At 38.3% G+C, this 27,474-nt stretch overlaps 1 protein-coding gene across 3 annotated transcripts in view; it reads right to left on the reverse strand.

Moving 5' to 3' along the window:
* LOC140230825 (AP-3 complex subunit beta-2-like) overlaps nucleotides 1-27,474 on the reverse strand; it is a 59,807-nt gene that overhangs the window by 15,226 nt on the left and 17,107 nt on the right. For 2 of the 3 annotated variants that reach the window (XM_072310966.1, XM_072310965.1), the window contains exons 2-19: nucleotides 25,231-25,361; nucleotides 23,225-23,300; nucleotides 17,001-17,075; nucleotides 15,944-16,039; nucleotides 15,177-15,337; nucleotides 14,299-14,365; nucleotides 13,570-13,752; nucleotides 12,504-12,668; nucleotides 11,084-11,181; nucleotides 9,503-9,692; nucleotides 8,988-9,120; nucleotides 7,817-7,926; nucleotides 7,036-7,212; nucleotides 6,362-6,548; nucleotides 5,663-5,781; nucleotides 3,753-3,873; nucleotides 1,769-1,986; nucleotides 910-997 (exon numbers count right to left, since the gene is read on the reverse strand). In XM_072310966.1, coding sequence (XP_072167067.1) covers nucleotides 910-997; nucleotides 1,769-1,986; nucleotides 3,753-3,873; nucleotides 5,663-5,781; nucleotides 6,362-6,548; nucleotides 7,036-7,212; nucleotides 7,817-7,926; nucleotides 8,988-9,120; nucleotides 9,503-9,692; nucleotides 11,084-11,181; nucleotides 12,504-12,668; nucleotides 13,570-13,752; nucleotides 14,299-14,365; nucleotides 15,177-15,337; nucleotides 15,944-16,039; nucleotides 17,001-17,075; nucleotides 23,225-23,300; nucleotides 25,231-25,361 — 2,395 coding nt within the window. Of the gene's footprint in view, nucleotides 1-909; nucleotides 998-1,768; nucleotides 1,987-3,752; nucleotides 3,874-5,662; nucleotides 5,782-6,361; nucleotides 6,549-7,035; nucleotides 7,213-7,816; nucleotides 7,927-8,987; nucleotides 9,121-9,502; nucleotides 9,693-11,083; nucleotides 11,182-12,503; nucleotides 12,669-13,569; nucleotides 13,753-14,298; nucleotides 14,366-15,176; nucleotides 15,338-15,943; nucleotides 16,040-17,000; nucleotides 17,076-23,224; nucleotides 23,301-25,230; nucleotides 25,362-25,983; nucleotides 26,078-27,474 lie in introns of those variants that run through there. The other variant, XM_072310967.1, reaches the window with a different exon arrangement.

Here is a 27,474-nt window from a genome sequence, read left to right on the forward strand (position 1 = left end):
CCCATAATATGCCGTTACCATGGCAACGTACTTTAGGGTACTGTCAAAAAATACATCTTGCACATCTACAACCCAAGGCACACATCTGTGCCAAGTTTTATGGGAATCGGTTGAAAACTGAGGAAGTAGTTCGCGACGCAAGATTTGCAACGGACCGACCGCCCGACCGACCGCCCGACCGACCGCCCGACCGCCCGACCGTCCGCTGATTCCTATATACCCCCTTCAAACTTCGTTTGGCGGGGGTATAACAAAAAAGAGCAACCAACGAAACTTCATGATTTCTCCTGTTTTATCAAAATGGCGATAATTGTGATAATCATATTAGGGAAGAAGGTATAGCCAATGGTGTCATCATCTTGCAAGTCCCCCATTGGTGTATATTTTGGGGGAAATTACAACAAAATCACGCTGAGTAAAAAATATAACAGCAGTTCCCTTTTCAAGGAAATTATTGCTAAATCATTCTAAATTTACACTGATACAAATGTATGTGAAAGATATGACTCTTTTTAAATTGACTTCAAGAAAGGAACTCTTGTGAACATTTGTGTGCAACTTTGCAAGTGGTGGTGCATACATTAATTCTTCTTTTATTCCAATGCAGTAGTCCTTGTGATTGAGATATTGCTTTGTTCAGAGAGAAAATGTCAAATTCTAAACATTTCATACCTGACTTATTTCATTTAATCTCAATGGAACTTTTGCTGTTTTGCTTTTACTTTCGACTATTCATCAAAGTCATCTTAACCCTCTATGTGCTCACAGTGCAGGTGGCACAGAAAATCCTGTAGTATTGTAAAAACAGTCCAATGTTCCTGGCATAGAAAGGGTTCAGTATGGGGGTGAAGTTTTCCTTTAGATACATCAGAAAATATAGCCCATTCTTGCAAATCTTGAAACACTTACAGTCATCGAAGTCGAGCAGCTGCATGGTGGACTCTGGCTTCTGTTTGCCCTTCTTCTCCTCTTTGGGTTTGGACTTTTGTGGTGTCTTCTACGGACCAAGACAATAAAAGAAATATATGCTGTCAAACTGGTTCGAATGTTTCGACGGATCTGATTGGCTGACTGCAGATCACATGGCAGTGCAACAAACTTTTCATGCTGCATGCCCTGCAGCTGTGTATTGATTAACTGTTAAACATTTCAGAAACATGGGTAGACCTGTTCTGTCAATATACTGTACAGCTGTATTTGAATATTGAACATCACAACAGATATCTTGCATCACTCAAGGAGACATTTTATGTCACATATGCCGAAACATACATTCAGTATTTTGTTCCTCTGGAGGTGTGAATATCCATTTCAGGGTCCCATGGTGAACTTTTCATGCATGTTGGTAACCAAATATGATAATTTTCTAAACCCCTATCTTGAAGCACGAGGGTGTCCAACAAAAAGCATGTACCTGAAATGCAATTGACATAAATTCCCAAGGCAATAGCCCCTGTGTGACTGACTTGTCACAAGCTAGTAATGCCCAAACCAATAACCTCTGTTTGAATGACTTGTGATGGACAAGCTAGTAATCGTCAAACCAATAACCTCTCTTTGAGTGGTTTTTAACAAACTGATGATTTCCAAAAGAGTTAAAAGTCTTTGTGATGGACAAGCTAATAATTTCCAAACCAATTACCTAATATGTTTGAGTGGCTTTTAACAAGCTAATGATTTCCAAACCAGTAACGTCGGAGTGAATGATTTGTGACAAGCTTGTGATTTCCCAAACTAATAGCATCAATTCTAGCAATTTGTGGCTCACCTTCTTGACTGGTTTCACATCCTCCTCACTCTCTGATTCACTCTCTTCGCTCGAATCCTCTTCGGATTCCGATGCGGAGGCGCTCTTCCCTGAGTCCGACGCCGACGACCTGGCCTCGCTCGAGTCTTCCTCCTCGCTCTCCTCATCACTGCTCTCCTCGCTCTCGCTTCCCGAGCCTGAGCTGCTGGCAGACCCAGAGCTCATCTCACTCCCTTCTTCTGAAAAGTGATAACACACACACATACAGTATTCATCATTCCGAATGGTCTCTAGTCCGAAAATGAAAGAAGGTTCATTATTCTATAGGTTCACTGGTCAGAAAATGAATGAAAACACAATTAAACATTCCAAAGGGTTGTTAACCTGTTCCATACTGAATTCTGAAATGCCCATAGACTTGATACACAGGTCACCAGGTCCCCGTATGGAACGAGTTAACTGAAAAAAAGAACAAACAAACAAACGAAATTCCGTCACCTGCCCAGCAGAAGGACTCTAGCATGAAATTTCACCATAAAATCATATTTTGGTTCATAATATTTTTTTGGCAGAGTTTTGAAATCTCTTTCATATAATGGGACCATAATTTTTTTTTTTGTGATTTTTCAAGCCTGCATGCCTTAGGACCCTTCTGGCAATGGACATTGACAGTGCAAAGGTTCAAGAGACTTCATCTCTTATCTATGTTTGTAAACATAATGGCCTAAATTCACAAAGGTGGTACAATCTTGTCCATGATTTAAACCATGGTCCATGATATTTTTTGGCAGAGTTTTGAAAGCTCTTTCATATAATGGGACCATAATTTTTTTTGTGATTTTTCAAGCCTGCATGCCTTAGGACCCTTCTGGCAATGGACATTGACAGTGCAAAGGTTCAAGAGACTTCATCTCTTATCTATGTTTTGTAAACATAATGGCCTAAATTCACAAAGGTGGTACAATCTTGTCCATGGTTTAAACCATGGACAAAGACCATAGTTTTTTTATGTAGTGCCAAGTGTCGCATGGCCTATCTCGTTGACGAAATGACTGATATTGTATTAACAAAATAGGCCATGCCATACTTGGTGCTCCATAAAAACCTACGGTCTTTGTCCATGGTTTAAACCATGGACAAGATTGTACCATCTTCGTGAATTCGGGCCAAACGGACTTGTAGAACTAGGAAAGCTACAGTAGGATTTGAATGTCCCCCAAGTCATCAATTACAAACTATAATCATAACTTTTGTTTCATACTCCCCGAATTTGTTATCATGGCCTTCCTTTTGGACTGAGGCACATTGCTATGCCAGAGTCGGCTTGCTCACTTAACAACTGGGTTAAGTTTGGATGGATTAATGAATGCTGATTAAAAAAGCTTGGTATGTTACCCAGTTGAGGATGGGCTAATTTTGCTACAACATGCATTTCCCATAGACCCCTGCCCGAGTATACTCGGGACTACGTTAGGATTACATATTGCACAGACTGCATATTCAGTCAAGCTATGCCTGGTCTGACATACAAACCAGCTCACTCAAGGTGCGTTGTTAGAGCACTAACCTAAAGCGAACTGTACCGTACCATACCCACACCAGAGGAGCACTTCCACGCTCCTAAAGTGTACCGTACCGTACTTCACCGAGCCAAAAGTGGACCACTTCCCGATGTGCACCAAAAGGGTACCAAAAGCTGTGAAGAATGCGCACAACATGCACATGCGTCATAATGCAAAAAGTTTGATCTCTTTGTTCGGGACATCTGTAAGTAGTTCAAGTGCGCCAAGTGAATGACCCTCTTGCTACAAAATGTGCGACCTCTTCTTAAAATAATGCACGAGGTACACTTTCTAAGCAGAGCGCTCAAACGCGTCAAATCTGGCACAATTCAGTTGGTAAGCTTAGTTCAGTTCATTTTAGTTCGCTTTAGAGTGCTCGAAGGCACCCTCACTCAACACACTAGTGCATCAGTCCAACTCAAGAGCCACTCCCCCATTCTTACCCGATGAGGATCCCTCTTCATCTTCCTCCTCCTCGCTCTCCTCAGAGCTGGAGTAGAACGACTTGGCCTTCATCTTCTTCTTGGCCACCTCCTTCCGATCACCGGTCCAAGGGAGCGCTTCCTGATGTGTGACGAAGCAATGACAGGTCAAAGGTCAAATATGTTAAAACAATTTGATTGGGCATGCTCTTGCATTGGAACAAGCCCCCAGAAACAAAAGAAATAAAAATATATCATGCATGATTTGAAGAACACAACCACATTTGGTCAGACAGAAGAACAGACTTGTTCATAAATACTCACACATTTTAATAGTCTGTTCCGTTGTAATGAACATGTTGGATGTATTACTATCTCTAGACTATATGGATATGGAAGATAAAAGCCTTGATGAAAACATTAACATGTGATTGCCAAATACAGTATGTGACTGGCATAATTCAGGATAGACTTTGTCTTACTTGAGCACTGTGCCTGTATATGTCCATTCTAGCACACTGCACAGGTGTAACATTTAAAGGGATCATATAGTTTTGGATGAGGCCTAACCTCAGGGTTCTAACATTTTTGGGTGAGATAATGAGAAACCTCTTATGGACTATGAAGGAGCATGCAATTCCAAGAGAAATATTCAAAGTTTATTTGATAAAAATTGGTTTTGAAATGGCTGAGATACCCAAAACACAGCAATACTAATAACGGTTGGACCCACCTTTTATTCCGACGGCTTTGTTTAACTTTGCTTTTGGATGTCTTGGCTATTCCAAAACCGATTTCAATCAAATAAACTTTGAATTCCTCTTAGAATGGTATGCTCTGTACTATTTCACAAGTGGTTTCTTGATATCTCATAAAAAGTTAAAAGCTCATTTGTCATCTCCTCCAATACTATACCATCCCTTTAATGTAAAATGTGAAGGAATTATTAACTTCCATTTTGTCGCTGGGGTGTCAAGACCTTGTATCTCAAATTTTGGTGAAAATGACCTTTTGGGGGGTTAATGGTCAGATAAAAAGTTAAGTGATGTCCTGTCCAAATCCTAGCTGCCTTACCCTCAAAATGAAGCCACCATGGCATGTCAAAGGAAAGACTATCCCATTTGATACAGTGCTTTGGCTGCCATGTTTGTTTTTGTTTTTGTTTTTTTTGCTCTCCTGGACATTTGACATTTTGTAGGTATGACGTCTTGTCGCCCCAGCGGCAATTTTTCATTCATTTATTTTAATATTAAATTCACAAGCTCCATTCATAAATGGTCCTTATCTGGCATTTTAAATCAATGAATCATTGCCCCTTTGTGTTTTCTTCCTATATGCATATGTTTATTTGCCGATAATTTTTCTTTTGTCAATATATATTTTCAATTTCACTTTTTCCTCATCAAAAATAATGTGTACACAAACAAAACAGGAAGCAAACAAACAAGAACATTTCCAAGAAGAATATTCCACTCCCTGTCACACTTCATTGATCAAAGGAATAAATGAATGAATGAATGAATGAATGAACAAATGAATGAATGAATGAATGAATGAATGAATGAATGAATGAATGAATGAATGAATGAATGAATGAATGAATGGATGAATGAATGATTGAATGAATGAATGAATGATTGAATGAATGAATGAATGAATGAATGAATGAATGAATGAATGAATGAAAGGAATGCATGAATGAGTGAATGAATGAGAATGAATACATAAATGAGTGAATAAATGAAATATAGAATGAAAGCATGTGTGAATGAATGAATGAATGAAAGTATGAATGCACGAATGAGTTAGTGAAAGAATGATAAGTAAATGAGTGAATAAATGAATAAGATAATGAACGATACATGAATGAATGAATGATGAAAGAAGGGTGAAAGGTTGATGGATCATGATAAACGTCTGCCATTACATACCTCAACAACTCGCACACTCGGATCTGGTGCCACTTCGGGAAAGTCTGGCAGTTCAATGTAGCCTGTGGCCTTGGCATTGATCATGTGGGAGAGAGAACCCAGCTGGAACTGGTCACGGTCTGGTCAGAGAGGGAGACAAACACATTTAATGTGCTTAATAGTTCTTTATTTTTTTATCATTATTAGGGCGTCCCACACAGTGACGGTTTCCTCACTGCACCATCATATGAAAAAGAATAAACCACTCAGTCCTTTCCAGGGCTCTCCATACAGTGATCTGCTCTCTCGTGATTGCACTATTATAACAAAAGAATAATCAAATACTAGTAGCGCTTTAATCAAGGCTGTCTGCTCGGCACTCGTCCCCACAGGACCTCATTTCCTATCACAGAATGCCTTGCAGTCCTTTTTCAAGATTATCCACATGGCCATTCCACCTTTGCATCACAATGATTCACAACAAAAGAAGACTTTAATCCCCATCCTTCACACTTTTTATTCACATGGTGTGCTGCAAACCTCTGACTCTTTTAGTCGTTTTGCTATCTTCTTTGCTTTTGTTGGCATTAGTTAAATTTCACTATCTGTAACATGCCAAGTGATTTCTGCATTGTTCCCATCCAGTATCAAGGGAAGCTTCCAAAAGCATAACAGTGTAAAACCTCTGTGACGGTGGATTTATCTCCGGTCTGGACTTACCCTTGAAAACAGACTCAATGACAGGTGCTGGCTTTGTGGACAGAATAATCTTCTTGGCATGTTTGGAGAAGGTGCTGGACTTGTCCCCCGGTAGAAGGAGGTGCTTCAAGAATCGGGCGCGGTCACGGATGTCGTAGTTCTGGTCGTACTTGGCCAGGTTGAGCACATACTGGAGCAGAAGTTTGGTCTGATGGGGAGGAGTGCCACCAAAATAAATACTTTGAAAATTCTCCTGTGTTAATTTTAGCAAATGCTTCTGATATCATTATGAAAAAGAAATTCCCACAACATTACGTTCACATTGGAAAGATACATGGGATGTCAGAGTTAACAAAACAAGACTGCTAATTGCCATATCTATATCAATATTGGCCAAATATATGATTCCTGTGATTCTCAACAGATCATCCCTCCTTTATGGCACGTACCATTACTTTCTCAGCTTGTTTCTTTCAAGTCACTATCCAAGTTGGATGGTTGGGGTTCTCGATACTCACAATCCTGAATTGATCCCATTATGTTTAAGAGTATGTCTCAACAAATTTGTTTGGCTGACTGATTTTTCTCTGGAGGAAAGTCTGCACCTTAAAGTCATAAAGTCATCATTATTATTATTTTTGGAAATTACAGTTTTCCTTTTACTTTCTCTTTTTGTGGCACACGTGAAGACAGACCTGCTTAGAGTTGGTCAGGTACAGCTTGGCTGCAAGGTTGAGGATCTGAAGCTTGACGATGTCCTCTTCGCCGATGAACCCCTTGGCCATCTTGCGGAGGACGTCGGGAGCGATCTTGGGGACGTTGTCCGAGTACTCACCGATCAGCCACAGGATGCTGGCCCGAGCCATGGGCACCTGGGCGGACACAACAATTAGCGATACTGTCAATTGGGTCAACAGGACTTAAAGCCACCATTTACCATTTGCAGATGGAAACAAAAACCCAGAAGTAGTGCTTCAAAATAGTTCTAAAATGTGAGTTATAGATAGAAACAACCAATGTAAAAAATGTTGATCTGTATAATCAATGCGAAGTATTGTTAAATATACAAAATTTAAACAATACTTTTTCGCAATCGTTTCTAGAATTAACCATCTGCATTTATGGTTTATTTATAAAATTTGCGATATCTCCTTACAGTTTATTATTTTATTGCAAATTTTTATATATGGTAAGATGTTTTGTGATACAAATGAACTAAACATATGCATCGAAGGTGAAAATTCAAACATTTTTTAATCACTGCTTTCAATGTCGAACTGCGGCTTTAAAGCTCTACAACCAACATTAAACTGTCATACAGGCATGCACACACACAAGCATGCATATGTATACACAGACACACACAGACACACAAGTACAGTGTACATACACAGGTGCATGCACAGAATCACTCATACCTAAAAACACAACAAGGAAAACCAAAAGTCTGGGAAGAGGGCAAAGCCCTCTGCTTACAGTGATGGCATCAGCCAGCTTGGCCATGTGACGGATGATTTCTTTATGACCGGTGGGATTCATCTGGAGCAGCTTGCGAATGACCACCACACTCTCCGCTACCACGGCCTCTGTAATTCAGCACAGAAATACATCCTCGTTATCATAGGGTACTGTAAAAGTGGAAATTTTCGCGGTGTTGAAATTTTTGCGCATTTCGCGCAACCAGAATTTAATTAGTCGCGCAAAAATACCACTTTTACCGTAATTCAAGATATACTGTAAAAGTGGATATTTTCGTGCCAGTAATTTTTCATGCTCGGCCGGGTATGATGAATTTCAAGTTATCAATTTCAAGGAATCAGGACATTAACTACTGGAACATGTGGCATGCAAAAATATTTGTGTGCCCTTTATTTTCGCACTAGTGTCTGGTTGCACGAGATGTGCAAAAATTTCCACATCGTGAAAATTTACACTTTAACAGTACATTGTAACTCTACCAAATCAATTTTTATATAAAACAAGTCTAATCTTTTTTTTTTTTTCCTTTGGGTCTAAGGAAAGTTACTTACATCCTATCATCCCAGAAAAAAAATCATACTGCAAACATCTATTTTTTAAACTCTCTTTTGTATGGCAAGAAATAGAGCTTAAGTTAAATCCTGTGTGAGATAATGCGTGAAGCAGTCAAATGTATGCAATCAGATAAGCTCTTGCAAAATTTGGTTGGGTGTTGGGTCACTGCTATACAGGAGAAATTGCTTTTTCAAATCCATTTTTTCCTGATCCTTTTCTATTTGCATTTGAAATCTTACCATCTACTGCACAGACAAATCATTGTGCTTCAGTTTTAATACCAAATGCCATAAAAGCAACTCTGATAACTGACAAAAATGGTGATACAGATCACGTCTTAGTATTTTTTCTAAATACACTTATTTTGGCAAACAACTTTTTGAGAAACAATATCACATAAGTCTCCTGTATGGGTATAGTTTGGCCAACCAAAACCTGCTTACGAGTGTAGCTGCACTCATCACATGGACATAGATAAATCCAATGTGAATTCAAGTGGACATAAGACACTCTAGCTGAGCAAAAAAAATCAAACACAGCCGAATGAGAAATGTCTTTCTTACAGACTTGGAGATTTAAAAAGAAAAAAAGAAAAAAAAAAGAATCCTCTCACCGTCTCGATTCGACATGAGCCCCATGAGACCATTCATGCATGACTCTGTCACCTCCTCAATGTTGCTGGCACAGCGGCCGATGGCTTGGATCGTAGCAGCCACAAACTCCTTGTCTGAACTCGTCACGTACGTCTGTGGGCAGACAAGAGATGCAACAATACTTCATATTTCAGAAGAAGCAACAGTCATTGAATTGATTAAAATATATATATATTACATATATTTCACTTATTGCTTTGCTGGCCATTTTTTTTTTTTTTTTATAGAGGAAACATAAAACTCTTCACTGAAACTTTGTACTCCATCCTGAAAATCCTCACAACTTAACATTGCTTTTTAGTCTAAACACTTCGCAGAAATAATGTCAGAGTGACTTTATAAGATATTAACTTACAAAGCAAGCATCATTTATATTTCATACAACACCTAGCCCACAAAATGAAACTTCATGACAAATTTTGTGATAAAAGCTAGGCTTATTTGTGAAATGTTTTGATGAGCCTTTAAAACTGACCTGCAACTCCTTGAGGATGGTAGAGATGCTGGTGCCACTTGCTATATTGGTCATGATCTCCAGCTTCAGGAGTCGGATGTGGGTCGCGTCGCTCGAACGCACAAAGAAGCTCTTGAGGAAGGGCTCAAACATGCCGCGGCGGTTAGCACTCATGGTGGCAACGTTGCTCAGCACCACAGACTGTACTTCCCTGCAGTGATCACAATGTATATATTTTTTTTTTTAATTTCATCTCAGCCACAATGAACTCAGGTTTGAAAGGCAAAGTGAAACTAGTCAGACACACATAATTTTGAGTTAGGGAATGTCTTGTGTTTGTCTAGCATCACTTCTTGTGTGATGGTGTCATAGAAATTACTACACATTGTCAGAGAAGGCTCCATCAATAACACCTTAACTCTTTATTGGTATCACATCGATGCATGGCAACTCACAGAGAAAGTCTGCTCATTCATGGAAGTATCAACAAACAATCTTACATGGGGAACCTCATAAGGAAAATAAATGGTAAACAATAAGATCAAGAAATGATGTTCTAAACTCTTTGTTATTAAAAGCTAAATTTATTATGTGTACAATATTCAGCATCAGTACTAGATTAACAGAATTTTAGGTGAAACTATATCCCAGTTATGATATACACGATACGACATAAACTTCAACGAGTGTGTGTCTTTAACTACTGCGCTTTATTCACTGACTGATTGAACTGAGAAAAGAGGCTGTGAAGTAACAGGGTCTATTCAAGTGCTTAATCTTTACCAAGCCATGCTAGCTGTGTGATGAAAGGGACAAAAAAAACAGGATGTAGCCCACCAGAGCAACAGCAATGAAGGGATTATTAGATTGAGCTGCAGTTGAGCATGCTCAATTTAAACACATTATGTCCATGATTAACACCAACTTACAAAGCAGTAGCATTAAACTTTCAAAAATTATTAGAGTTAAAGGTGAAGAGTGTGCAAGGGAGTTTCAAGAAATGAAAAGGGGCCTCTAAGACATATCTGATCAAACTACTCTTAAAAAAAAAAAAAGGTTGTAGAAAAACTGCTGAAAACACACTTTCCTATAGATTCATTTTATGATCCCAAACTTGGGAATTATGTAGAGGAAGAATAGCTCTTTCAGAAAATATGAAAAACTCCAGATTGACTGGATTGACTCATTTCACCTTTTTTGAGTCCTCACGTAAAATCAAGGGGTGTGACTTTTTGTTAGTTTTGTGATGCAGTCACATTCATAACATCACAAAGGAGAGGTCAATGTGCTATACACAATTATCCTCTATTCTTTTACAATGAAGGCTACAATCTAAACCATTATATTCATTTCATAGGGCCAAAGGATAAAATGTCTCTTGGAAACATCTGTACTGACTACACAAAATATTATGTGCTCTTCAAGAATTTGAAAACACCAATGCAGTTGAGAAAGAGAGTCACATCTGCTTGAGACTCATATTACTCATTCAACGTTCCTATTGTTGTTATTAAATTTTGATTTAAAACAAGCAGATTCGGACACATTTTGGTGACAGGCTATAGAATACTGTCTCTTTTAAAAGACAGGGTTCTTGTTTACCTGTGACTCCTGAGCAGTCGTACCAAAGGCTTGGCAATGAGGCCCACTTCATTCTTGGGAGCAATGTGATGGTACAGTTGGGCTACAGCCATCACAACCTGCACAAAAAAGAAAAAAAAAAATGGCATCTGTGACAGGCAATTCCTGTTGATGAATAACTCAATGAGGAGGATTTCCTATCAATCTGACACTGAAGACAGAAAAGTACCCGATTGTAAAGTTGCATAATTACTTACAATTTCAATGGTTTGCAGCTTTTCTTTTTATATAAAATGACAGTTTGTGATTCAAAAACATCATTACGATTCTGCAGGTGTGGCATAATTCTGGTGATTTTCGTCTCTAAGATTAAACTTTTGCACGTCAATGTGATGCTGATCAAGGACAGTACATTATCTGATGTAATGCTTCACACACGGAACCCTTATGTGTCATCTCTGTACTCTCATTGTATTGCAGGGCATTTCATCTATGTCTCTTTATGCTACTTACAGAAGTTGCCTCCAGTTTGGTCACGAGTTTGATAATGGATGAAATATACCACAGCATGATTAAATGATTGCCCCTGTGTCTGGGAGTGTAATGCCCATCTAGCTGATGTGTGATTTCAGCCCATCACCTTTAGCATGTAAGCATTGACAGTGTTACTTTAAATTCCATTTGGTCCCAATGACGCATGTATAGGGGTTGCCATAAAAACAGGTAGAAAATATGTGAGTTGTAAGCTAGGCCCGTTTCATTTTTCTCTTTAGACTAATCGCAAATTTTTATTACAGACATCAAAATATTGACTGCTTTCATACATCATATAAATGGACACACACACACAAACAAATATCTATGTACTGCTTCAATCAGTTGTTAATGAGTTGCAACACTGCATTGCTTACCTAACTGCTACTGTCAACACTACACAAGGTGATTCTACTGTAATATACAGTCAGTGAAAGTGTCCACTTGCATGATGTGATTTGGTATAATCTTGGCTGGAGATATTTAAAGGTCCAGTTTACCTTTGGGAGCAGTGATTTCAAAAATGTTCAAGATATCACATTTGATGCATATGTGTGGGTCTGTTGTATCAAAAACATCCTACCATATAAAATGTTTGCAATAAATTCTAAAATATAAAGAGATATCACTGTTTTTCTCAATAAACTGTAACTGTAGACAGTTTAGTCTGGAAACATTCCTATTATAACTTTTGTCCACATTTTGTGTATTGAACAACACTTAACATCGATTATACAGATTAAAATTTTTACAGTGGTTGTTTCTATCCCTATCTCACATTTTAGAACCATTTTAAAGCATTAATGCAGGGTTTTTGTTTCATCTGCCAATGGTAAACTATGCCTTTAAGGCAAACCTATCATAGCGGTAAAAAAAAAACAGAGAGGGGCACACTGTGAGCTCTTACCGATGCATTCCTGCTCTGAAGGAGAGGTTTGACGCTGCGTAGAAGAAGTCGGTGGTCAGAGTCCATGATGTACGGCTTCTTCTGCTCTGTCTCTTTCTCCTCATCCTCCTCCTCGCTGTGCTCTGACCCGTAGAAAGAGCGCTCAGATTGCTCCTGAATAACATCCTGAGAGGGGCAAATAAATGATTAAACTACAAAGTCTCTGCATTGAAAATGATTAATCCTTAGGCAGGGCTCCACACTAACTTTTATTTTTGGTGGCCCAAAGGCAAACATCCGACCTTTTTTGGTGGCCCGATCAGGCCACCAAATTCTTCATTTCTGAAATTTTGGTGGCCCGACGTGCGTTTCTGGTGGCCCCGGGCCACCGTTAGTGTCGAGCCCTGCCTTAGGCTTTGCATGCCTGGCACAGAAAAACCCATAGCTCTGCACACACTGTCCTGACACAGAAAGGGTTAAACAAAAAATTCACAAATTTCAGAGTCACTGGGGCATTCACTGAATGGGGGAAAGGTGAGAGGTGAATTTCTGTATACCCTTGACTCTCAGGTTATAGGATAATCTCTAATGTGTATCTAATGCACAACAAAATTTTATTTCAAATGGAATAAATGCACTGTACACAGATGAAGGACATCACAATGGATCTGTCCAGCAATCAGTTTTCCCAAACAAGAAAGTGCCCTATGCAACCCACACAACAAACATGACCCATTCAAGTGTACCCCACACCCTGCAAGACTGTGAAATCATTATAGCCTTTCTACAGAACCCAGAATGTAGTGGGTTTGAGGTTTTTTTCACCTCTCATGTTTAAGAAGTGCAGGGCTGCTAAGAATTCACCCATCATAATTGGTAAGATTCCCAAGTACAATCTGTGAGACATTTGCATTCAACATGCATCTCTATGGGCATATTAAATTCCAAAAATATGGGGATATTTATATTCTTTTATCCAGATACAAAGAGCTATTGGAGTTTCCAGGAGGTCTCCTATGGACTCAGCAAGGCTCGGCAGCTCAAAAAGAGCTGCAACTAGGAAGAGGCAAATGGCGGGGACACTCACGGCTTTGTTGGGGTCAAGGAACTGCGTGCGGGAGTATCTGGTCAGCATGTTGATGATGACCACTTGGCCCCACTCCTCCACATCAATCAGCAGGTTGCAGAGCTTGCGGAAGTTTTTGTGGATCAGGTCAATCCTCTCCGGACACACCTCTTCGAAAGCCATGACAACGCTGCCAGCGACAAGCTGCCAAACAACATAATATTCAAAAGACATGCTCTACTATTTTTTCCACAGATTTACGAAAAACTTGACATGTTGTTCTACACATCCATCTCACATCTGTGTTTATGACTGAGGAAAGAACAGAAAGAACTTCCCCAAAAATGGGGTTTCTCAATGACAGACATCCATACTCCAGTCATATAAGGATGAGGAAAAAAAGTAATTTCAGTCAAATTCTTCTCAAGTTATTGTAAATTGTTAACAGTGAAAATCAAGAATTTCATACATTGTACATCCTATGAACTTTATCCCATTTCAAAGTTTCAGCATGATATTTTGAAGTTTGCCAAATTCTAGTTATTATACAACTAGCCCTTGTAAACCAGAACTCTATTCTAGCTACTGTACAAGGCCTATTTACAAAGGAAAGAATAAACAGGGAGACAGAAATATGAACACACTGCCTCAAAAATATCTATACACACACACAAAACAAAACCTAGCATACATTACAATCAATCAGATAGTAACAATGAGGCAGTAAAAAATCTGCTTTCATGAACTTACTGTAGTCTTGTCAGCCAGGAGTTTCTCGATAACTTCTACAAGCTGCTCCTTCTGCTCTGGATCCAAACTATAAACAAGCAAAGAACAAAGCAAACAAAAACAAAAAAAAAATCCCCACTATTGTGATGAAAGAAGTCAAACCATTGTAGCTCTGTAGCTAAAGTCAGAGACAGACAAGGTAAGTGCTTTTTACTTTCGTAAACTCACAAACACACACAACATTATTAGAATGCAAAGTACATACAATGTACACCCTTTCCCTGATCTACGACCAAGAATAAGTCAAAAGTTATCTGCAATAATCAGCCTTAATAATAATAATGATATGAATTTATATTGCGCTAAATCCACTCTGTTGAGTGCTCAAAGCGCATACATACTATTATTACCCTGGTCACTAGATACAATATTTCCTGCCGGCACTGACATTGCTCACTCTCCACTCCCTGGAGAGCATTATAGCCAGTCGCCATTTTACAGGCGAGCATATGCTGATCAACACTCATCCTTCCGGGTACCCATTTATACTCCTGGGCGGAGAGCAGCAATGTGGACAAAGTACCTTGCTGAAGGGCAAACATGTCAGGCTCCGTGGGGATCGAACCCACAAACCTAAATCACGCTCAAAGAATGTGATTCAGAGATGTGCGCTCTAATATCCACTCCGCCATGACACCTCCAAAAACGTCTCTTCAACGAGACAAGATGATTTACTAGTATTAAATGAATCCATCTCAACTGAGATATTCAAATTGGTTAGCTACAAAATGTAGCAATGCTGGGAAAGCCATGCCCCTTGCCCCCCTGGAAGAAAGTGCTCACACTAAGGGAGCTACATTGTAGCTGGGGCAAGTGTGAGATGACTACATGTTACTCACTTGTAGAGCTTGGGTATGGCGTGGGCGGCCGTCTTCCTGACATAGGGCGACATGTCATTGACGCTCTCCTTGATGGCCAGCATCATGATGGGAACGATCATGTGTACTCGGATGCTGGACAAAACACGCAGGGCTGATGCTCGGATCAGCTGATTCGGGTCCTATATATGGGACAAAAAAAGGGGTATTGCTGTCTCTCATGATAGACTCTTCATATCTGTTTACTTCTATCCATACTGCACTTTGAAGAAACATATTTGAACCAATATCAATGTAAATTACTGTAAAAGTGCAAATCTGTGTGGTGTAGAAATTTTTGCTCACTCTGCATGACATGAAACTAGAACGAAAATCAAAGTTATATACTATCTATACGTTTGATTCTGTGGAATTAAGAACATGTAAAATTCTTCTTACCCGGCTGAGTGCAAAATATTACTTGGGCAAAATTATCCACTTTTACAGTAATTGGTATTAAGAAAGATTTATTTTCTCAATGATTTCTATTTCACCTTGCTCTGAGACAAGCCCTTGATATCACTGATGCTGAAAAAGGAGACTGATGCAAGATTTATAATGATGAACAAGTTTTGCTATGAGCTACAAATAATTTTGTCACACTGCCGTTGACTTCTAGGTTGAACAGCAGCATACAATTGCATCGACATCAAAGGTAGGACCAAAACACGACTTAAAACTCCTAACTTCTTTTCCTCCTTTGCTGGTTCTGTCAAAATGATTTCAAAGTGCTGAAACCGGCTCCTCACCTTCAGTCCTTTCTGAAAAGTGCTGATAGACAGCAAGGCCAAGTCCTGCTGCTCCTCAGCATATCGTACCAGATAGACGTACACAAGCTTCTTGATCTGTGGGAAGATGACGTGGGGGTGTCACGTCAGTGAGTATAAACAAATGAATTGAGATGTCAGTCACCTCTTTATTGACTACAAGGGGCAGTGAGAACAGTAAGGAAACTACTGTACATGAGGATTCAAACAAGCAGCTTTCCACTAAATTCCTCAAAATGTACATCCCCCCTTTTCTTATGACATCACAGGAACAAGCAATACCTTAATTTGTATTCCACGCCATCAACATTACACGGTTCTAGATACAAAAGAAATTTTCACATGTGCTAATATACAAATGTATTCCCTCATATCAGCATTGCAAGGGCAGTATATTGAGAAGGACAGTGTACTTACATCGATGGGGCATCTAACACAAATACTGAACGTCTGGTTAAAACAAATCTTATATTGCAAATCATTGTTCGATAGTCACATTCAATTCCTAACATTTACAGCACTACATTGTATGTATAGCAAAGCCATTAGGCTACAAGCATACTTCTTTGTATAGTACTATTCATATTACAAAGTTACAGAATAATTCATTAAATATTGGCCAGTTTGAGACAGTAGAGGCAAAGAATTACAACACTTAAAGAAGACATCACAAAGTTGACTGTATGATTTCAATAGACATGGTTCGTCCATTAAGTTTCATTTCCGTGTGGTTGAAAATCATAAATCAGACTTTGATTCTCTGACTCTAGTGTTTATAAAGGAATTTCCTGAGGTACGTGCACTATTGTGGAATGCACTAAAGCTGTGACAATGAGGAACTGAACTGTTCATATATGGTATGAAATCAAACTTTAATCAGGCCACAATATTACACAAACACAAACTAATGTTGATTTAAATCATTGACAGCATGCATACATAAAATGATGGCAGAGTGTACAGAGCTACCAGGTTTTATATCACCCGGATTTGAGGATGGATTGATATATAACAATGTAAAACCTTAAAAGGTTTGTACCTCTATGTTCTTGGAGACAACATTCTTGACGACAGCAGCAAAGAGATCTGAAGCATCCTTTCCCTTGGCTATCATCTGCATGACACAAAATAAGAAACAATGACAATAAGAGATCATTTCCACTCAAAATTCTCAGTTGTGGTGCAGACACCTTTTTGTTCATTTGACACTGTCAAATCACTGGGATAGTTCACACTATAATCTAAATTGCGACTGGGATGTGTAATCCAGTTTTATGGATCTCCTTAATGCAAGGGAGGAATCATCTCCATAATTGGATTAGGTAATGCCAGCAGACCAAAATTGTGACATAATGTATAAGATTAAGAAAACCTGATAAGAGACACATCTGCCAATACTCCTTGGCTCAGTCAGAGCAATGCTAACCTCAATCAGTGGTAAATTAGCTGTAATAATCAATTTGGGTCAACTGTAGTGCTCTTGCTGTATATCATTAAATCACAGTAGCTAACAGGAATGCAAACATATACTGTACATGTACAGGCACGAGTACTGAGTACTGTACTTCGTTGCCATACGGGCAGGTTAGCCATCTAGTCCAAGTCTCATTAGCACCAGTCCGCATGTTGATTCGATCAGAATGCAATTCTCATCAAACCGTTATTATACAATGTATAGCCTCTAACAGATTTCTACACATTACAATGGAAATACACTACAAGCTGTATCCTGCACTTCTGGAAAACCTACATAACATTAAAGGCATTATTTACCATTTTCAGATGAAACAAAAACCCAGCATTAGTGCTTTGAAATAGTTCTAAAATGAGAGTTAGGGATAGAAATAACCACTGTAAAAATTTGATTTGACATAACCGATGTTAATTTGTTAAATAGACAAATTGTGAACAATAGTTATAATAAAAATGTTTCCAGACTAAACCGTCTACAGTTACATGTATGGTTTAATGAGAAAAATACTGATATCTCCTTATATTTTAGGCTTTATTGCAAAAATTTTGTAAGGTAGGATGTTTTGTGATACAACAGACCTACACATGCATCAAATGTGATGTCTTGAACATCTCTTAAATCACTGCTCCTCCGAAAGGTAAACAGGACCTTTAACAATTTCTGCAATAAGTACACTGTACTGTATACTAATGAACATTTTATTGGCTTACTTTTGCCATTGCCACTGAACACTTCATTTCAAATATGGCAACTCACTTTAAAACAAACTCATAATTTATAAATTAATGTAATCCTAATTCCCCAAAACAAAAATATGATAATAATAATAACAATAATAATGGGTCAATCCACGTCAAATCATCCAATTTTCAGAAAAGTTGTCACCCGACCCCCTCCGATTTTCTTAAAAATCGCACCAAATGTTCCCCAAAGTGTCTGACGGAAAATCCCAAAATATTTTGCCCCAAGGTCAATTGGTTGCTAAGATACAGCCTCACATAGCAACCGGTGCGCATTCCAAAAAATTAGTTAAAAGAAAATTAGGCATTTTTGATTGACTGTTTTAGCTTGGATATTTATGCAAAAGTGTTCATTATCTGGAAATTGAGAGAACTTTATAGTCTTTGCAAGAAAAACTGACTGTGACGCGAAATTGACTTTTCGTTAACGTGCACGAGGTCACCGAAAATCGTGTTAAATGTTAATTTTGAAAATTTTAATGCATATTTATAAGCTAATATCTTCCACATTTCATCACCTTAGGTTCTAAAATATTGTGCTGTTGAAGGCTTTGACTTGCTCAGTAATTTTGAAAAAAATCGGCGCATTCATGATCACCGTCTTTACGGAGAGCGCCCTCAAAGTTGACAAAAATGAAAAATGTGCCAAATTCAAGGTCACGGATCACCCTTCGTCCCACCTAGGAATAGCATCAATTTTTGTATATTGATAGACATTTACCTATATTATCTTGGGTTACCAAAGAAATTTTGCTCCCGAAATGTTCAATGGCAAATTTACCCCACCGAAAATGGTCGTAAACGGCCAAATTCCCACGTAATATCACATATTGGGTTTAGAGGACATTTCAAATGTCCACGCTTTCAAAATGAAAAGCACTAGCCCTGTGATATTTGCAGTAGGGATAGTCTGTTATACATATTTTAGTAATGTATACCACAAAACACTTTTATTACATAATAATGACCTTGAAATTTAATCCAAAATTTGATAAAAAACAATAAATCGCTCCGTTTTCCTCATTGCACTGCATGTAAATGTGTTTTGAAAGACTTTTCACAGAGCAATATTTCAAGAATTATGAAAGCTGACAGCCTACAATATTAAGGTTCTAAAGTATTTGTGCTCTTCTTTCAGATTTTGTGTCAATTTGATCATGAATGTTATACCCTTGACCTTGAAGTACTTCTAAAAATAGCTGTAAATTTGTAAACTACAAAATACACACACGACAGGTGTTTTATGGCATGATACACTTGTGATTCTTCCACAAACACAAAAGCTTTTTATAGTGTAAATGTTATATACTGGAATTAATCTATACATGCTTGCAAGATATGTTCCAATCAATTGCTTTGTTCTGACAATGACCCTCAATTTATGACCTTCAAAATCATGAGAAATGCCTATTCCTCTCCATAAAGACCTGTGTTAAAGTACGTAATAATAATTGATAAATTTGTATTCTAGCCTGTGAAACGCACATTAAAAGGACTGAGAGTCTTCTTTTTGTTCTGTACCTACTGAAAACTTTCAAAATCATTTCAATTCTTATGTATTTTCTTGTTTTTGGAATTTCTTATGTATTTCTTTGTTTTTATTTTCTGCAGCATAACCATGTTTTTTTTTTTTATTGGAAATTGTCACAGCCCACTTTTCTACCATAACTAGAATAGAATTAACCAATCAAAGTGATAGATAGTAAAAATGGTCAAGTTTTTATGAGTTTCACCACAAAAAGCACTGTTTTCCATAGGAAATGCACACAAAATCACAAAATATTACCATCCCCATTTTTGATTGAAATTGAGGGTCATTGTCAGAACAGAGTAATTAATTGTAACATAACTCGCAAACACGTATAGATTAATTCCAGTATATAACATTTACATCATAAAAAGCTTCTGTGTTTGTGGAAGAATAACAAGTATATCCTGCCATAAAACACCTGTTGTGTGTGTAATTTGTAGTTAACAAATTTACAGCTATTTTTAGAAGCACTTCAAGGTCAAAGATATAACATTCATGATCAAATTGACACTAAATCTGGAAGATGAGCAGAAACAGTTTAGCACCCTAATATGGTAGAATGTCAGCTTTCATAATTCTTGAAATATTGCTCTGTGAAAAGTCTTTCAAAACACATTTACATGCAGTGCGATGAGGAAAATGGAGCGATTTATTGTTTTTTATCAAATTTTGGATTAAATTTCAAGGTCATTATTATGTAATAAAAGTGTTCTGTGGTATATATTACTAAAATATGTATAACAGACTATCCCTACTGCAAATATCACAGGGCTAGTGCTTTTCATTTTGAAAGCGTGGACATTTGAAATGTCCTCTAAACCCAATATGTGATATTACGTGGGAATTTGGCCGTTTACGACCATTTTCGGTGGGGTAGATTTGCCATTGAACATTTCGGGAGCAAAATTTCTTTGGTAACCCAAGATAATATAGGTAAATGTCTATCAATATACAAAAATTGATGCTATTCCTAGGTGGGACGAAGGGTGATCCGTGACCTTGAATTTGGCACATTTTTCATTTTTGTCAACTTTGAGGGCGCTCTCCGTAAAAATGGTGATCATGAATGCGCCGATTTTTTTCAAAATTACTGAGCAAGTCAAAGCCTTCAACAGCATAATGTTTTAGAACCTAAGGTGATGAAATGTGGAAGATATTAGCTTCTAAATATGCATTAAAATTTTCAAAATTAACATTTAACACCATTTTCGGTGACCTCGTGCATGTTAACGAAAAGTCAATTTCGCGTCACAGTCAGTTTTTCTTGCAAAGACTATAAAGTTCTCTCAATTTCCAGATAATGAACACTTTTGCATAAATATCCAAGCTAAAACAGTCAATCAAAAATGCCTAATTTTCTTTTAACTAATTTTTTGGAATGCGCACCGGTTGCTATGTGAGGCTGTATCTTAGCAACCAATTGACCTTGGGGCAAAATATTTTGGGATTTTCCGTCAGACACTTTGGGGAACATTTGGTGCAATTTTTAAGAAAATCGGAGGGGGTCGGGTGACAAGCACTGGATGATTTGACATGGATTGACCCTAATAATAGGAAGAATAAAACCAAACCAACAACACCCAGAAGGGAAAATAAAACATGTTTGGGGAGCTGCTCACATGATATGTACATAAAGTAATTATTTGTTCAGAACAGGAACTTAAATGAACCTCAAAGAACAGTGAAAGCGAACCACAGGGCCAATGGCCACTTCAGGTCCTGCCTAGGTGATTATTTCACAGGACTCTCTAATATTTTCTGTTGCAAAATGTATGTGTACCGGTAGCTAAATACAGGTTGTAGAGTCCATGATGCTTGTGACTACCAGGTACAATGTAAATAGGACAGTGTACATAACAGTGTGATGAAAGCTACATGTAGTAGATCATTTAATTATAGAAGTAGTTAGAACCTGGGTGACTGAGCAATAAAGACTGAGCAAAGAGCAAACAAATACCAGTACTATGAGAATTTATGGCCATTTCAATGTTGTGAGAGAGTCACCCACCATGACTTCTAAATAGAGATCACCACAGAGATAGATATCCTGATCCCATGATTGTGACATCATGTGCCAAAATCATATCCTCAGTATGTTGTATACAATATTTATAACTATTCTGTTTCAGAAGAAACTTGCAATGTGCAAGGTACAATGTATCTCAAGGATTTCAAGTGAGAGGATTTGAAAAATTTGTCAAAATCACAATGTTTCATCCAGAATTATGACAAGCAGTGTTTTCATTTTATTGTCATCCATGCAGTGACTATATTCTGTGTTCCCCTTATTCTAAACCAAATTAAATGAAAGTGTATTACAGATATCATCCCCTATTTAATGCATAGCACATCATATGTGTACATGATGTACAAACTGTCAGTGATCGCCTGGCACTACTACAGCTACACATGAACCTGCCATATCCACAAGTAAGGAAGTGATTGCATTGTGTTCCTGTACTACCACGACACAGAGGAAATGCCCCGAAGTACAGATATTACCTCACTGATCTACAAAACACTGCACTCCTCATGTACCTGTACATAATATTCTATCTCAATAAACATGCTGTGAAATTATACCATGAATGTTGATTAACTTACACCCTACGATATTCGCATGAATAAGTCACAATAAAGATCAAGTGCACAATATGCCTTTGGGTAAATGGACATTTCTGGGCATGCATAAAGTGTATGTTAAAAAAGTGGAAAACTTTGTGCTGGGTTAATTCAAGTGACTGTTACCATGGTACTAGCTTGTTCATAATTTTACATAGCAGATTAGTTGTGCACATTTTTTTTTTTTATTTCTATAGTGTGTGCAATTTTTTTCATTTAACAAAATATTCTGTGTTAGGTGTCACACTACATGTTTTCTAAGCTATGGAATTAAAGGGGATGGCTAGTAACTGATCAGTGGGAATCAGTGGAAATGCTGGAGGATGATTGTTCCAATCCTTGAGGGATTCATTTAAGAGTACTTATATATCTATTGTTGTGTGAAAATTATTTGCTTCAGAATGGTCTCATATTCAAGTAATGTGCAGTTTAATGTTTCCAGGTTAGCGTGCCTGGTCAGTGACGGGGCATTAATCTGCACATTACTTGAATACGAGACCGCTCTGAAGCAAATAATTTTCACACAACAGTAGATATATAATGTACTCTTAAATGAATCCCACAAGGATTGGAACAATCATCCCTCAGCATTCCCACTGATTCCCACTGATCGGTTACTAGCCATCCCCTTTAAGTACATTTTGAGTCCAAACCTACAAAGAGCATACAGATGTTTTTAAAAACAGCTGTCTTGTACATTGAAAACAGATTATTACACATCATATATAAATGTAAAAAAATAGACAATGATAATAATAAGATAGTGATAACAATCACTATAGAGTAAAAAAAGTACACTGTGACAAAAAGCTTCACAGACTTAATACACAAGAAGTAATGCTTTTCTCCTCATGTGTGAAATACTCTAACATCTTACAATTAGAAGTAGAACTTACCCCAATAATTCGCTTCATGGCTTCCAGTTTCAGACCATCTTTGTTTCCATCCAACATGGATTTGAGGTCCTCATGTCTGGAAAACAAAAAATAAAGTTCACATATGCAGATTCAGAAAGAGTCCATTAAAATACTGCTAAAGACCTACAAAACAAATATCATCAGACCGGGTGCTGTTCGTTATTCCGAAAGTTTGATATTCCGAAGGTTCGTTTTTCCGAAGGTTCGTTAATCCGAAACACGCAAATTCCCTATACCTAGAGGTTCGTTAGTCCGAAAATGAAAAAGGGTTCGTTATTCCGAACATTTGTGGCGTAATTCCGAAGGTTCGTTATTCCGAAGATTTGTTCATCCGAAAATGAAATTCGGAAAAACGAACCTTCGGAATAAGGAATCTTCGGACTGAAGAGCCTTCGGAATAACGAACCTTCGGAATAACGAGCTGTAACCCATCAGACCACTCTATAGTATTGGTTGAGGTAAAATTTAGCTTTTAACTTTTTGTGAGATACACATGTATTTAGAAACCACTGAAGAAAAAAGTTAAAAAGCATGTTCTAAGAGGAATTCAGCATTGATTTGATGAAAATTGGTTTTGATATGGCTGAGATATCCAAAACAAAGTAAAACAAAGCGCTCCTAATAAAAGGTGGGTCCCAGACCCACCTTTTATTAGGATCACTTTGTTTTGGATATCTCAGAAATTCCACTATTTTACCAGCTTGTTTTTAAATGCAAGATTGAGTGTTCTACTTACAAGATGAACATTTTGCCCTGCCCCATACACAGCTTCCATTATCCATGTATTCAACTGCCTACAGGTAACATAATGCAGCTTTGCAGAATTTCAGAGTTGGACAGCCATCACAATCAAACCTTGTATCAATTAATTCATTCAAACTTACAAATGTACATTTTGTAGCTGATCATTGCAAAGTGCTGGAACGACCAATTCAATACATGTACATCACATTAGTTTTTCACACCATATTACAACAGCCAAAGCTACAAGGTTTTATGTATCACATAAATAATAATTCTTCTTTTTCTTATTCTTCTTCCTCTTCTTCTCCTTCTCCTCCTCCTCCTTCTGTTGAAGTGTATCCATCTAATTCTTAGAAGAATACAGTCTTACTGAATACTGTATTGAGTGTAGCACTTGTGCGGCGGTATATATTTACGGGGAACCCACAAATATCAACCACAATGAAATGTGCAGATATTCATAGTTTATGAAGACTGGACAGGGTGCAAGAAAAAAAAGAAACACACAAAATTCAAGCACAAAATTTAAGGAAGGGCGACAGTTGAAAGTCAGTTTTGAGGACCTCGAGGGGAGGGCCCAACAGCTGCAGCTACCTCCATCCAGAAGCAGAAAATACTGGGGAAAGAAGCAGCTAAGTTGGTGGTAAACAGGCAAGGTTTCCATTGCACTGCTAGGTTCCTTGGAATCTGTTTTGATATTTGTATGATTTTAAATCACATCACACAGTTCAGCTAGATTGAAAGGAAATTTGCTTCCAATTTGCGCAACTGCCATCTTATCCCTATGGAATCCCATTTTCTTTGCTCAATTTTCCACTAATAAATAAATCTACTAAAAATCCCGTGGCAAGTTTCCACCTCCCGAGTCCTATTGCCATTGGCTATTGCCGTATTGCCCTTATCTGATCATCATGTTGTAAAGTTTAGTTAGATTTAGGCCTAGATTAGCTAGAACATCTACATCAGTCATCACATGGATTTGTAGCTAACTAGATTTCTACTGAAATTGAAGTTGTATTGCTGTAAATTTTGTGGTCAGTGGTCGAGTGTTGTGACTGTGCACCTGGGGCCGGGCAGCCTGGGCTTGTGGCAGGAATAGCATGAACAGTCAAGATTCACATGAAGAACAGCATTGATTTAGATCCTATTCCTAGTACAGAGTGAGTAGTATAGGATCTAAACGTTAGGGCCTACATTAAAACCTTTTCATATCCATGATATCTGAATCAGACTTTACTCACTTCTTGTAATCGGTGGCAAAGAACCCTCCACTCGCTGGATCCGCGGCAATATCTGCCTCCCCTGAACCCGTGGAAGGAGTCTTTTCGTTGGCATACGATCTGGAGGAATCGGCCGACATCTTCTCGTAGTCCTGTACGAAGTATTGCATGTGAGACAGATGTTAATATTATGACCTCAGCAGAACATTATAATGGAATATATGCATGCAAATCAGCGACCCTACGACGGACGGATATACGGCAGCAGCCAGTTTACCCTTTCGTTTACCCGTACGCTCTCTACTTCCTCCGTAGTATACCAGCTGTGTGTGAACGTGTCCGCACCGCACTGTACGATCGGGCTACGCTGGCACTGCATCAACCGGTTACGATCTAAACTCCAGTGAACAACGCCTCCTGAGTCTCGTAGGAGCATGGGTAGAAAATAACAACTTTACTTGTACCCGTGTACATTCCATGTACGTGTACGATGCTTGGTACGCACGCGCACGCAATTGCACCTGTCCAAGTGGAATAAATACTTTTACAGACATGTTGAACCACTGTTCGTTTAGATCTGTTGGCTTTCGCACTTACATGCATATCTAAAAAAAAACTTATGAAATACTAGTATCGAAAAATATATTCACATGGCACAATAGTGGTTTAGCTGTATTTATTTTCTTCTCCTCAAAACATATGGTAGGGCCTTTAGCTATAGATGCAACGTACAAATGTGATGGCAAAATCGACGAACAACGATTACTTATTTACCCAACGTGGCATCTTGATCGAACTCTCTGTTTATGGAAGCCCTGAAAGTACGAAATCCAAATCGTCGATATACGAGATGTCAGCTAAAAAAAAAAAAAAAAATACCCCAGCAATTTCATGTAGGCAGGTAGGGGAACGTCTGACAGCTGCATGCAACGATGATGCCTCAAGAAAGATCAACATATCTGATCGCATTACTACACCACTGGCGTTACACCGCGAGTTATATGGGGCAGTAGTAGGAAGCCGAAACATCGATCATTATGGCCGGAGAACGAAAATCAATATTTATACTGCCCGTCCTTAATTGATTTTCATGGGGAACCAGTCTCTGGACATAGCTTCATGTGGGATAGAACCAAAATAGAGGGCTAGAACTGACCACTGACCGTGCCTAGTTTCAACTCGGCAGATTTCTGATCTTCTAGATCTGCCCTGCATGCGAACGTACACACTGACGAGTATTCAGTATACTACGGCATAACCTTGTTGGACTTGTGTTACGTAACAGTGTTTTTCTTTTTTATCACGTGCTAACGGAGAAGGCACGCCTGAGTGAAAAATGCATCTACAGTATCATATCAAGGAGTGAGACAACTCCTTGATCATAGTAAACTTGGCTTTCGTATGATGCGATGATACACGATCCGACGGGCAAAGTAGGGGTAAGCTCCTCCCCCCCCCCCCCCCAAAAAAAAAAAAAAAAAACTTCCAAGTACAAGGTCGCAGATACGTACGTATTTAGGCCCCTATTGTTTGTTCTAGCTGGTTTTGTGTGTGTGTGTGTGTGTGTGTGTGTGTGTGTGTGTGTGTGTGTGTTTTGTGGGGGGTTCAAAAAAATCAACATTTCATTTATCCTTCTTGTAATTCCTCACTAATGTCTTCTTTCTTCTGTCCCTCCACCGCCCCTTCATTCTTTTATCTCTTCTTTTCTAAAAGTTTTATTGTTTCTTTCTTTCCTTTGTCTTCCTTTGTGGAAGACCGAACGGATTGATGACATTGATAGGCTTACAGGCCTAAAAATATAGACCACCTTTGTTACGGATTCTTCGATCCCCAAGATTAAGGAGTCTCTATATGGACAAGGCGTTAATAGGGCTAAAAGCTTATACGGTTGACATTGAATTAGTGTTGTCCTCTTGCGGCAACGGAGAATTCCAGGAGCACGGGCCAATTTCTGACGTAGAATAAAGGTTTAAAAAGATAGAAAACGCAAAGCTTCAATCTCGATCATTGGAGGTATTATCATAAAACCACGCCCTGGCCCCTGCTCTTTAGCGGCGCCGAGATGTCACATTTTCAAATAATATAATTTAGGGAGGAAATGAGTAAATCATATACAACAATGAAAGAATCCCTCTTTGGCAACTTGATTTGTTTTATTGCACATTTTCAAAGCATTTCACACTTAGAGATTGTATCGAATCTCTACGATTTTAGATGTAATCTATGGATAATAGAGATTTTCAGTTCTAAAAATGCAAAAGCTCC

This window comes from Diadema setosum, chromosome 7 (assembly GCF_964275005.1).
Source record: "Diadema setosum chromosome 7, eeDiaSeto1, whole genome shotgun sequence".
Classification (NCBI taxonomy): domain Eukaryota; kingdom Metazoa; phylum Echinodermata; class Echinoidea; order Diadematoida; family Diadematidae; genus Diadema; species Diadema setosum.